This window comes from Carassius gibelio, chromosome B17 (genome assembly GCF_023724105.1).
Source record: "Carassius gibelio isolate Cgi1373 ecotype wild population from Czech Republic chromosome B17, carGib1.2-hapl.c, whole genome shotgun sequence".
NCBI classification, from domain to species: Eukaryota; Metazoa; Chordata; class Actinopteri; order Cypriniformes; family Cyprinidae; genus Carassius; species Carassius gibelio.
The window spans coordinates 9,255,063-9,268,806 of NC_068412.1; the positions used below are offsets into that span (position 1 = coordinate 9,255,063).

At 39.4% G+C, this 13,744-nt stretch overlaps 1 protein-coding gene across 1 annotated transcript; it reads right to left on the minus strand.

Annotated features, from left to right (window-relative positions):
• Window positions 1-283: 283 nt before the first annotated feature.
• aldh6a1 (aldehyde dehydrogenase 6 family, member A1) lies at window positions 284-13,545 on the minus strand. Its single transcript, XM_052581304.1, has 12 exons — window positions 13,381-13,545; window positions 12,761-12,805; window positions 12,082-12,156; window positions 11,353-11,514; window positions 10,495-10,573; window positions 8,835-9,137; window positions 8,616-8,737; window positions 7,816-8,005; window positions 6,338-6,519; window positions 5,782-5,961; window positions 1,986-2,084; window positions 284-866 (listed from the first exon to the last, which is right to left on the minus strand). The coding sequence occupies exons 1-12, from the start codon at window positions 13,417-13,419 to the stop codon at window positions 762-764; spliced, it is 1,581 nt and encodes a 526-aa protein (XP_052437264.1). The 5' UTR covers window positions 13,420-13,545; the 3' UTR covers window positions 284-761.
• Between the last annotated feature and the right edge of the window lie 199 nt (window positions 13,546-13,744).

Below are 13,744 nucleotides of genomic sequence, written 5' to 3' on the forward strand. Positions count from 1 at the left end.
AGTAAAATTTTTTGAAATGTATACAGTTACTGCCTACAAAACGCAAATTTGTGAAAACGGTTTATCATTCACATACATATTACGTGTTCATGTAGTGTTTTTTTTACATAGTGACATCGCCAACTTCTGGCCTGGCAAACTACAGCATTTTAAGTCGTTTTTCCGGATCATTCCGACATTGTTGTTGTCATCATTTAATGAAAAATGAAGGTAAAACTAAAATTTTTTGCACACTGTTGTTGTGTAAATGTACACTAAAATAAATACGATTTACAAGAACAAATTCATTGTCTTGTTTATTGAGACAAACAGCCCAAAACAGTCTTTTATTCAACAAGAGTTCACAAATGTTGCATATTTATATAGACAATCATATTTAACAAGACAGAATGCTGGTTGAACAGTTCAGAAGAGCCAGCTAGCTACAGATAATACCTTTTTTGCAGACTTAATAGAGCTTGTCAACACCCAAAGTGAATTTAGTGTTGAATGAGGAGTCATTATTTTCTGAAACAAACTTCGGCTATATATCAGGGTGAGAACGACCATTTGACAAAAAACATTTCATCCAGTGGTCTAAAGCAATTAATTCTTTGTTAAAAAAAGAAACAAATTCTTACTTATTGAACAGTGAAAGAAAAAAACTTCACATTTTTGGAGTTATTTAACTACATATGAGAGCACGTTTGAAAATATCAAAAGTAGTTAAAAGTAGTATTGAATTTTGGGGGCCAGAGAGGAACTATACAGGAGATTAATACTTAACGTCCCATTGTTGGCATGGTAACAGCGGGGGACTTTAGGGTAGCATCTTCTGCCTTCCACTGCGAGGTAACAGTTTTGATCTGTGTGTAGAACTGAATGCCCTGCGATGGAAAGAATAGCAAAATCCTTAAGACTAAACAATGACTCAAGATTAGTCATCTTCTTTTTAATACCCTCTCAAAATGACAATGACATCACATGAGAAATGGCAGGTGGCTGGCAAACTTGCGCTGGCGGGAACAATAAACCACTTGCGTGAAAACATGTCAGTCATTGTTTTATGACAAAATACAGCTGAACGAAATTTTATACCAAAACAAATCTTACAGCCAAACTCAAATGGCAAGCCAAATGGACCATGCCTATGACCTGATTTTAAACGTCAGCCGGTACATTTGGGGAAGATATGGCCAATAATTCACCATTTGTTTATTCATTTATTTGTTATAAGTCAATTTTTTTTTTGTTTCAATTTGATTTTTACAATTTTTATTAATTGTATAATTGAATGGAGTCTCTGTATTTAACAGTCTTTGACAAAAAAAAAATATTTCTTGGCTTTTTGTTCAAATGTGGCCTTATAAAACTTTAAAACCCACTTTCAAGTGTTTTTGTTGTTGTCGTTTTTTTTACACATGCAGAAGCTCGGTTCTTTTTTTTGACATATTGCATGTTCAGACATTCATACAACAAAATATTCTGGGGGCCAAGAAATTTTGTGAAAAAAATAAAATAAAATAAAAATAATGACTGTGGCTCACAGATTTATTTTTAAAAACACTGGCGGCAAAAGAGTGAAATGATTATTGTATTTCAGTGTCTAAAGCCCCGTTCACACCAAGAACAATAACTATAAAGTTAACGATATTAGCGTCTACACCAGCGAACGATATCGTCTGTTTATTCTAAGCGCGCATGCGTCTACCGCTTTAAATTCTCGAGCTTGTAACAGCTGGATGGATTCTGATTGGCTGTCAATGTTTGTATCATTCATCAGCTGGAAAAAAATCGTTCTGAAAATGATTCCAATGATACCGTTTCTCTGTGCCTTTATCGTTATAGTTGTGGTGTGGACTGCGCTAATCTTTAATATTGAGAACGATTTTTAGAACTATATCTTTATCGTTATCTTTATAGTTATCGTGCTTGGTGTGAATGGGCCTTAATTTAGACCTATTCTGCAAAGCAAAATATCCTGATATCCAGTTGCAAATACTTACTTGCTTTCCATAGAAATTGGTGTCACCCCTGAAGGAGCCTCTGGAACCGGTGAACGAAAACATTGGCAGTGGGACGGGGATTGGTACATTAACTCCAATCTATTAAAAAAAAGCAAACAGTACATTAACAGACGTCTCCGAGGTCAGCTGCGTTTGGCCTCTTGAGCGGTCATGTTCTCTGCATCTCACGTATCTGACACACTCACACCCTGATGACAGCTAAGACAACAGCACACCCGTCAGACGCAAATGCATTTTTGTCTGCCGCAGAAAGCTGTATGCTTTCCCCACGTCTCTAGACACCATGTGGGAGAGACGGTTTGTAAATTCTGTACATTACCACTTCACGTCAGTCTCCCTGCTCAATGTAAACCTAGAAATCTCACCATACACGTGTAGCTCCAGCCTTTCCAGTGTGAATTGCAGAGCATGTCCACTGCGCTTCACTGTTAATGTAGCAATTAAAGTCCCGAAATAGGACAGTTTAAGAAAACTAGTTTAAAATGAGTATTTTTTGTAAGACATGGATCTTTATATTTTAAAACAGTGATGAAATTGAAGAAGCAATAGATCTTTCTTCCATAATGTCACACGTGAGTGTAACGAATTGCCAAAAGAGCAAATCATTTATTATATTTATTAGTTTACTGGATGGAAGCAAATTTGAATGCAAGCTTGCGGTCAGCTGTATGTAAAGGACATGATTTATGTGAACGAAATGATTGGAGAAGTCTGGCATGTGTCCCAAGAGAAAAGTCTGCCGCTTCACTGGAAGATCCAATTAATTACATTTTTAATGAGGTTAAATAAGTAAATAAATTTAATTTAACATACATTTGTGTGAATCATGTTTTCAGCATCTACATTAAGAAAAAATAATAATTTCATGCCTAATTTAAGTTTCAAAGTCTGATTATGTGACAGAGTTAAAACAATTACATCAATGCACAAAGGGCATTTGAAATGTAGCAAATATAAATGACGGAATGGTAAAAAGTTTTAATATTATATTTATGTAACAAAAAGTAGTTTCAATTTGTTCCAATAAAAATAAAAGCCTGAGACTTAAAAGTATCTGAAGTTGAAGAAACTTGCACATCTTTGCTTTGAGAACAAGCTGCTGTGGGGCTTCAGCTGTGCATGGAAAGTGTGGGACAATCAGCTCATTCTATTGAATGTGTTGACGAAGCAGTCCACACACAACTGAAAGCCACAATCATTTGTGTACCAGCCGAGAAAAGTAATGCATGCAGAGAATAACTAAACAAAACATTTTGTTTTTGGGGTGGGGTGAGGCTGGAAACTGGCAGAGCATCTTGAAATGTTTTTTTTTTTTAAATGCGGTTGAACAGTTTGAGCCTTTTGACCGAAGGTGACTCGTGAGGGAGTGGACGGAGCAAAAAAAGCAGAAGGAGGTTCTTGTATGCGGGGGTTTTGGAGGCCAGCTCAGCACATGGCCTGTGCCGTGTACTCCAGCATGTGAATCGCAAACACACGGCATAGCTGCTCGCCACGGGCAAACAGACGGGGTAAAAAGGGGACAGTTTTTGCATAAGCACCAGATCAACGGGTTGCAAGGGATCCCTTAAGAGTTTCATTTAAGACTTCGGCGTTTACCAGCTAAATATTTTGGCATAGTGCTGTTTTGATTAAAAAGCACATATTTGCTGGGAACTATTTGTAGTGCGCATGTTTTCTGGTCGCAGCTGTACGTTTTCGAAGCTGTGGCAAACAAGGTATGTCCAAATGGAAAAAAAAAATACTGTTTTTATATAGATTTTTAAAGGAAGGCTTGTGCTACCCCTAGTATATATATATATGGCCACTAATGAGGCAAGACTTACATCCAAAACGTGCTTTTTGGCTTTGGGTCGGGGAGTGGCGCCAAGGGGATTTTACACATTTCATTTACATCACGTTCTAATATTTACTCTAGAGGTGTGCCTGGAACACTTCACCTACAGTGGTCTTGTCAAGAGCCTACATGACATGTGGAGGAGCCCAGTACGACATACACGTGTAACACCATTGCACTTATGTCTTGCACGTAGTACTGGGTTTTTAAGACAGCGTGTGAAGTAAAAAAAATTCAACTGTTAGTCACAACGCTGTTTGATGAATGTTTTACAATGAATGTTTATTCATATGAGCATTCCCATTTCCTGCAGTCCAGTGAAGAACCAGGTCACCCAAATATGCTCTAAAGAAAGATACTCCAATGGGGTAGCTATTGTGCCTTTAAAGGGAATTAAGTCATTAATTACTCACCCTCATATTGTTCCAAACCCGTAAGACTATGACTATGTTTGCAAGACTACCTTTCTGGGCCTTGAACGTCATAAAACTGTTGCGGTCTATGCAGAGTCAGAACGCTCTCGGATTTCATCAAAAATATCTTAATTTGGGCTCCGAAGATGAACGAAGGTCTTAAAGGGTAACTAAACTCCTGGTCAGAGCCTGACTCCACCCACTGGCAATATTTGAAAAATGCTGAAAAGTGGACAGAGCACAGCGGAAATAGAGGGGACGATCCGAGGGCGGGGCTGAGCGGGTGGGGCGTGAACCTGAGACCCGCAGTGACGGATTGATTGACAGTTGCTGTCAGAGTCGCTGACTGCAGTGACGCAAGTAGCTTTGCAACAGAGCGTTCATTTGAAGTAGAGGACTTTTCTCTCCCACCTTCACCTGAAGTGGAGGATGTCGAGGTGTCTGTGGACACAGGGCCAGGGCCTGAGCCATATCAATTCAAGCCGCTGGCTCAAACTGCGGTCTTAAATCCCGCATCGCGATCGGCATCTGACAAAGCTAGCAAAGCAGCCGCGCAAGACAGAATGGGGCCAGTCTCTGAATAAGGCACTGCGTCACTTTTCAGCACGAGCTGTTTGGAGAAACCCATTTCCACTTCCATTGCGTTGGAGAAGCAATCCCGCGTAAAATGCAGTTTGCACACTCCAGCTCTAGGCAGGAACTCACGGTCTTCCAGGCCAAGTGCATGCAACCACTTGTCGCCTAATTTTCAAGTCTGCTGGAAAACTATGCAGTCCAGCAGTGCTGACGCAACCAGCAACACTACACCTATGTACCATCCTGACCACTGTAAAGAAATCTACGCTAACTTGAAGCTATCCTAACTGATACAATACTATGCTACTAACTAACTGTGCTTCTAACAATACTAAGGTTATACTAAAACTATGTTAATTAACTACATAGGCTACAACAAATAATCTAAATATCTATATAAATGCTATGCTAAATAGATGCTAAAATACTCTATCCTGATCGTTTTCAATACTTGCAATTCCAACTCCTGACTCACTACAGTGATTTTGACTGAACAAGATGGTTTTATACTGCCAAGGGCGTGGTAGCTCGTACCAAGGGGCGTGGTGAGCTGCTTACGTCACTTGCCACCGCAACATCCAATAGGAAAAAGTCAACTGCAGTAGCCACCGTTCAACCTGAAGAGGGCAGCACTCAGACGTTTTTAAACCAGATATTGTAGAATTAAAACACTTTATACTCAAATGTCAAAGAAGTTACTCGAATTAATGAACAGCACTAATAAAGCCCCATTCTTACAGATCATTAACTAAAAAAAGTTGGTTTAGGGTTTAGTTACTGGTAGTCTTTAAAGGTTTAGAATGACATGAGGTTGAGTGAATAATGACAGAATTTTAATTTTTTTGTTAACTATCGCTTCGAGTCATTAGTCAAGTTATGAAAGTTTGATGCATTGGAAATGTGTATTATAAACCCAGTCCTGTTTATGATATGTATATTTAAAACAACTCACCTGCCCAACATCGACTTCATGGGTGTATTTACGTGCCGCTGCACCATTGGTGGTGAAGATGGCCGTTCCGTTACCATATGGGTTCTCATTGACCATTTTGATGGCATCATCCAAACTGTCAGCCTCCAGGACCACCAGCACAGGGCCAAATATCTCCTCCCTATAGCACTTCATATCCGGCTGAAATTAAAGCAGAACAAACAAGTGAACAACATTACATGGTCTTCGCATGATACTGACATGTTCTAACTTACAGCAACTAAAGACATTTCCTTACTACCATGTTGCTGAAAACATATATGACTTCAGGTCTATGGAATGTAAAACAAGATATATATATATATATATATATTTTGTTTCACAGAAGAAATTCATATAAATTTGGAAAGATTTAAGGTTGAGTAATTGGGATTCATTTGTTTATTAAAATAGAAGAGACTCTTTTATCCAAATTGAGGAAAACAACAAACGATTCATTATAAAGAGGCAAATAAACCCAGAAAGCACTCATAATACAGCACTTTTTGAACATCCTTGTAAGCATTGAGTCTCTCACCGTGACATTGCTAATGATGGTTGGTCCTACAAAGTTGCCGTTTTCGTAACCCTTGACCTTCACGTTCCTGCCGTCAAGCAGCACCTTGGCACCCTCATCCACCCCACTCTGAATAAGGCTGTTGACTCGCTGTTTGGCCTGAGGCGAGATGAGAGGTCCCACATCAGCCCCGGGCTGGTCACCTTACAGAACAAGCAAGAGAACAAACAGGAAAATAAAAGACATGATTAAGAAGTTTTTACAAAATGCACTTAAACTACAACAATTACATATTTCATCAGAACGGAAATTCATTCCGAAATCCTTCATTTTCATCAAATGTTAAATGAACATATTATTCACTACATAACTAATGATAATACTCAAGCAGTATAAATGTGTTTAATTCATGTCGTCAGTAATTCAAGTCAGATGCACCAATTTGCTGAATTATTACTGTACTGAGTTAAGTGGATAGCTAGCAGAAAATGTCGCGGTTTTTCTTCCAAACAACAGTTTAGTTGGTTAACCAGAAGTTTAGACATCCTAAAATCTGGAGAAATGGTTTCTGTATCGTTTGTTTTGTTGATTTTTACTGACTTTCCTTTAATTTACCCCTTTTTACTGGGTTGCAACCAAAGGGATTGGTACTGGCATATCCAAACACACACGCATGCACACACACATACACATACAAACAAACACACACACAATTTTAGATACCCTGAGGCAGTATGTCTTAAAGGTCTGTTACAGGGTTTCAGAATAGCTGCGGCGGTTTTGCTTCTTGATTACAATTACAATTTTCATTGGCAGAATTTTTTTCTAACATTTGATCGGCCCATACTAATTTCTGGTCCCCTTTATACCACAAAATGTGCTTCTGCTTTGTGGCATGACCAAGACAAATAGTGCGTCTATCCTCTGGGTGAGCTGAACACGCTTTAAGTTACACAGGGAGAGGTGTGGTCATGAAGGCATGGGTGGTCTACGAAAAGGCCAAAAAAGAGAGATAAAACAAACTGAATGAATTCAGAGAAACTCTACATGGAGAGGAACTGCAGAAGAGAGATTTTATTCAATGAATGTCACGTAAAAATAGTCTCAAGTGACATTTATGGAATAGGTTTTGGTGGTTCTAGAAATGCAAATATCTAAATTGGTCAATATTTTGTCACTGTGTACCAACTAACTTAAAAAATGGTCCAATGGTCCAAAATTTAGTAGCATGGCTTTCATTGTAGCTATTTAGGATTATTTGCTCTAGGTATAAGTAAAATTTCTCTTTGCTCCATTTCACAAACAGTTGAGTGCGCCTGCCTTTGTAAGTGCAGATGGACACGTTTGCTGCAATGCAACCAACCTAAGTGATATTCAATATATTCGATAACTTGCTGGAACATGCAATATTATTGGCCTTTATTGTATTGCGCCTGACTAGGACACGGTTTTCCACAGCCCAAACTTGATCAGATTTGAGAGACACATATCTCAAGTACCTGCATTGACACGGAGACCCTTTGCACGTTCAACTAGTTCAGGCAACCAGTTTCGTGCTTCTCCTACAAGGACGGCAGTGGACAGAGCCATACACCTCTGACCTGCTGCTCCAAAAGCAGCACCAACCAACTGGTTTAGTGTGTTCTCCTTGTTGGCATCAGGCATCACCACACCGTGATTCTTCGCCCCCTGGTGGACAGAAAGCGAGATTGTAACGAAGCAGCTCCACATTTTCACCAAACAACGAATTCTAGCACTAACACAATGAGTGAAGACAGGCAAAGTGAAAGTGGGGAAAGAAAATGTGACGGACTTCAAGACCTTGAAAACAGTCATAATAAACTGGCATTGATTCGAATTCAAAACGCAAGTTACTTTGCAAAACTACAATAATCTGAAAGAGATTGTAATAGTTGGAGAGTTGTTGTGGGGTTTAAGAAAAGTGAGTTTATCTGCAGTGGGAGCAAAGGAGGTATAATTGAATACACTGCTGTCCATCATCTTTGAGTCTCTCGTGCTGACTTTTTTAGGCAGTACATAATGAAAGTGGTAATCTCCAATTTCCTGAATCTTGAGTCTAAAATCGCAGCCTCATTATGGAGGTTAAGAATGAACCAGAATGATGCAGATTCATTTGTAACCAAATGCTGCCATCATCTGGACACTGAGCAATGGTAACTAGTTACACTGTTTTAAAGCATCTGAGCTACTGTCCTGATTTTTTTGCTCATAACTGACAAGACTTTCACATGCAATACAGTTTTCTGTGAAATTCATGAACTTCATGCTCAGAACCAACCATGTTGCTCTGCACTCTTTTGCCATTTTTGGAGCCTCTCTCATAGATGTACTCGCCAGCCTGGTTGGAGCCTACGAAACTGATGGCTTTGATGGCAGGATGGTCACAGATGAAGTTCACAGCTATAACAACACATGGAAAAAAAACATCACTTCGTTATCTCCACACAGAATCTGGTCAAAATATTTATAACCCTTCTGCTCCTATAATTTTCCATACCGTCATGCTGTCCGTGGATTATGTTTAATGTTCCATCCGGAGCGCCGGCGTCCTGCAGGAGTTTGGCCAGCAACATGGCACAGCCAGGCACTCTCTCGGAGGGCTTCAACAAATAGGTGTTCCCGCACACCATGCCCATTGGGAACATCCACAGGGGGATCATGGCAGGGAAATTGAAGGGGGTAATACCAGCACATACACCGATGGGCAGCCGGTACGTGTACGTGTCCATGTCTTTAGTGATGGAGGGGAGGGTCTCGCCCAGCATTAGGGATGTGATACTGCAGGTGTGCTCCACCACCTCTGCAAGACCAACAAACAACTACAGTAAATACTGTGAAGGCACACAAACTAAATGTGCAAACAGTTATAAGGCCAAAGACTTTCTTAGGTCCTAACAGCAAATAATGCCTCATCCGTAGCACAAAAAAAAACATCCCAAGTTATTTTCATCTTTATGCTTATTTTGTTGGTTAGATTTTTTTTTTTTATGTTTTTGAAAGAAGTTTCTCATGTTCAGTAAGGCTACCTTAAAAGGGTCATATGATGTTGCTAATAAGAACATTATTTGGTGTAATGCAATGTATTTATTATGTTGTTTAAGGTTCAAAAACACATTATTTTCCATAATGTACATTATTGTTTCTCCTCTATGCCCCGCATTACAAAACTCATCGTTCTGAAAAGCGAGGTGTGCTCTGATTGGCCAGCTATCAAGTGCATTGTGATTGGCTGAATGCCTCAAGCGTGTGACAGAAATGTTACGTTCTTCACCATACTGTGATGCCATGTGTCCCGGCACGATGAGACAAAACCACTAAAATGTATTAAAACGAGGCATTTGTGTGGACATAATGATTATAATGTCTTATGTCTTTTTACATGTTGCGTTTGCGTATCGCGCCACGTAACGAAAAGACAAACAACAAGCGCTACAGACTGTCCTTGCAAAGTTGGAATTGCTCAACTTTATAGAAACTGACATCAGCATTATAGGCTACTCTCCCAGGAAACAGTCCTCATCCTCCATAAAATGCACACACATCTAAATATTTGGGTTGGACTGTTCTGGAACAGTGTTGTACAAGCAACTTAACCACTGATTTCTAGTTTTGTCCTCTTTAGGAAGACCAAACTAAGTATTTTTGCTTTGACAATGAAACAGCGTCTCCACGACATGGTGCTGGCGGCAACAGAAAGAATAAAAGTTACGCCTTCTTTTCTTTGTGTGAACATTTGGGCGCCGTTATGCAAATCCTCCCACACAGTGACGTAGACATGTGGGGCGTGTTAGAACGAGCCGTTTTAGGAGAGCGTGGCTGACTCTTCACTTTTATAAAGAATATCTATGAATAGACATAACCAGACTAACAGATTTGATTATATCACACATTTGCGGTGCTTAAGCCTCCTTTAAAAGGTTATTTACTGTAAACGCATCCTGCTTGTCTACATTTTAAAGGGTTAGTCAAAATGATAGTCTGTAGTAGCAGTCATTGTGGGTTGGTACTGTACTGTAGTCACTGGGTTGAAAGTAACTGACTATTCCTTATAATGTTCTACACCCTAGAGTCTTAACTACTACATTCAGGAATTAACTAACACGGCACTGATTGCTCTTAACATTACTCCAGAACTGTCTCAGGAATGAGAGACTCACGCAGTCCTCTGAACACGTCGCCCTCAGCATCAGCCAGGGTTTTTCCCTGCTCCAGGGTTATCAGCTTGGCCAGCTCTTTCTGAAACACAAATCAAATCACATGTACATTTAGCAAGCAGTAAGGCAGAACAATTAGTCAAATATGGCTTAGTGCAATCATCAAAAGGTTGGAATTGAATTAAACACAAATGTTTTCCTCAAAAAAAAAATAATCATGCAGTGCATCTGAGGTTTTTCTCCATATAATGCACTTCTATGGTGTCCCCGAGTTCGAACTTCTAAGGGTCTTATCGGTTATTTTCTATTTTTTATTTTTTTTTTTACAATTTGTATACTTTTTAACCTCAAATACTCTTCTTGTCTAGCACTGTGTGAACTTTTTTTCTGGTTCATGAAAAACTCCCATCTCATTTTCTCCTCCAACTTCAAAATTGTCCTCTGCAGAAGTACCGACCCAGTGTTTACAAAGTAAAAGTGCAAAGAAGATCAGACGGCCTTTACAAATAAACAGCAAAACAGCGATGTAGGACGAATATGAAGTTGGAGGAGGAAATGAGATGGGAGTTTTAACTGTCACGCAGAGCTAGGGTTTCCACAGCTTCATACAAATCTTCCAGACCTAGGAATCACAAATCCCTGATATTTCCAAGTTTTCCATTGCCATGAAAGCCCAGTGAAAACCTTTCAACTGAAGGTCCATCACCGTGTTACTGTACGGATCCATTTTTAACAAGAACAGCAAGTGTGTAGAACAGGATCTAGTCAAATGAAACCTAAATGAGACTATTTTCAACCACTAAGTCTGGTGTTGATTGGAAATCAAAACAAGCGAGTTGAGGATGTGCGGCAGTCACTCACAATATTGTCTTTAATGAGCTGCTGATAGCGAAGGAAGATCTGCTGGCGGGCGAGGATGGACGTTTCGGACCAAGAGTGGTACGCACGTGAGCACGAGTCCACGGCGGCCAGCATCTCCTCGTGTGTGGCCTTTGGCACCCGACCGATGACCTCGTTGGTGGCCTGAGGATGAGCATGCATTAGAGTTCAATCACAGAGACAGTTCATCTGAAACTAACAGTTGACTTGGGCCTTTTCTCTGCAAAGTTAAAAAAATTAATAAAAAATAAAAAAACTCTGAATGCTGACAAATGTACACCAAAAACCCAGACTGTATTTAAACTACTCTAATGAGATATTAAGCAGAGTTTCTGAAATATAGACTGCAAACAGAGCGAAGAAACCAACAAGCAATTATTATGACATCTACCGTAAAAACAGATTACAGCAAAGCCTTAGAAAACAGTTAATCTCAATGTTTCCTCTATTGCTCCTTTTGCACATTGGTAACAGTACGAAATAATCGATGAGGAAACATTTTTAAAAATGTAAAAAATAACATAACTGAAGCGGTTTTATATGCCGATTGATGGGATAACTAAAGAACGTTTATGTGTTGTCTAGTCAGGTTGATCAGCACAAATCACATTTGCTTAAACCACGTTAATCTAATGGGTTTAACTCGGCCTCAGTGTTGTCAGTGAATGTTAAACTGCGGTATGTTAAACTGTTAGTACAGTATGAACTTACAGGATTGTGAATGTCCAACCATTCTGGACTCTTGGATTCGACAAACTTTCCATCAATGAACAACTTGGTGATGGGCTGAGAGAGGACAGAGAAAATTATGTCACATGAATGTAAAACGCAAATGTAAAACACAATTCATTAACGATTACAACCATAACTGACCGTAAGACTTTACAAGATGTTAGATTGCATCTTAAGACTAGAATACACTACCTGACTTTCCTCCAAATTCTGCAAGTGTTTGATGGCTAGTGTTTTAAAAGCGGTTCAGATTTTCAGTCGTGTAGTGTATTCCAGGCTTTACACAAGATTACGTTAGTGTTGTCCAGAATGAATGCGTGATTCCTCTGGTCACTGTCAGATCATATCATCTAGTGCAAGGTTCAGTACGAGGCAGTGGTGTGTGGAGGTCTTCAGAAATGAGCAGGCAAAGTCTCATGTGATTTTTACATCGTGTAAAGACTAAAAGCTTATGGAACAATATTGATAACCAGTAGACGACTAGAACAACTGGATATATAGGCAACATTTATACAAAGTCCATTGTCTGCTTGACTCACAATCACTTAACTACTGTGTTTACAATGTTTCTAACATATTAGATAAACTTTCTCTTAATCCACATATTACTCTTAGCCCCAAACACTAATAAGTGGGCTCAAATACATGACAGACTTACCACAGAGGAGGAGGAGTAACACATGCGTCCCATCTGAAGAGGAACCTGCAGAACAGGTCACAGATATAACATTAAATGATCTCCATTATTGTGTCTGGGCAGATCATTTCATTTGATATCAGTCAGTATATTATAACCTCGTGTAAAACTACGGTGCACTTTGTTGTTAATCAGCATAGAAAGGAAATTAATGGTTTATACAGCTTTCGATGAAAAGAAAACGGTCTTTAGATACAGAAAAACTGCTTTTCTGATTTGCATATAGGACTAAGTTGTTGCTCAAAAGTATTCATGCATGAATTATAATGCTTTCTAGGACTATGATAACACTAGTAGCACTTAGCATGAGTGAACCTGACAAGAACTGTCGCGAAATTATACAAAAACAAAGGTAGTATCTTTGAGGTGATTAGGCTACAAACGCCTTGCAATTACTACAACTTCTTACACACTAATTTTATAGTGCATATAGATAAAGTAGCTTTCATTGTGGCTAGTGTGCCACAATGTATCTGCTCGTGCTGTTTGACCCTGAAGTTGATACTTTGACCACATGACGTAACGTCAAACTCATACTACGTGTATATGACTTTGAAATGCCATGATTATGTGTTCCTTACCCTCTTCTTTACAAGGGAACGCATTAATGTCGCTGCCATGATGGAATTCGTAGATTAATGTTTTGTTCACCCCCTAATGTTCGTACAATCCCCGCCAGAGGACGTTCGTCGAGAGCTGCACCCTGCAGACGAACCGCTTTTCCTACTGTGCCTTTAAGAATGGGCGGGATATCGTGTTCAAACAGCCAATCATGTGTTACAGCCAAATACTCCCCCTAATTCAGGCTATCTATTGGTTAGGCCTCGTAGATGATGGACCAATGGTAGTGCGCGTTTCTTGGCGAGAGCTGTTGCGTAGGAAGTGATAGGATATTAAACCTGTCAATTAGTAATTACAAAGACAAAAGGCATGTGACAAATTTCT

Coding starts and splice junctions, on each gene's coding strand:
- aldh6a1 (XM_052581304.1), bottom strand. CDS start 13,419: ATGGCAGCGACATTAATGCGTTCCCTTGTAAAGAAGAGG. Junction 10,574..11,352: donor AGCTCATTAAAGACAATATT/GTGAGTGACTGC, acceptor TTTGTGTTTCAG/AAAGAGCTGGCCAAGCTGAT. Junction 867..1,985: donor CCAATTTCTATGGAAAGCAA/GTAAGTATTTGC, acceptor TTTCCATCGCAG/GGCATTCAGTTCTACACACA.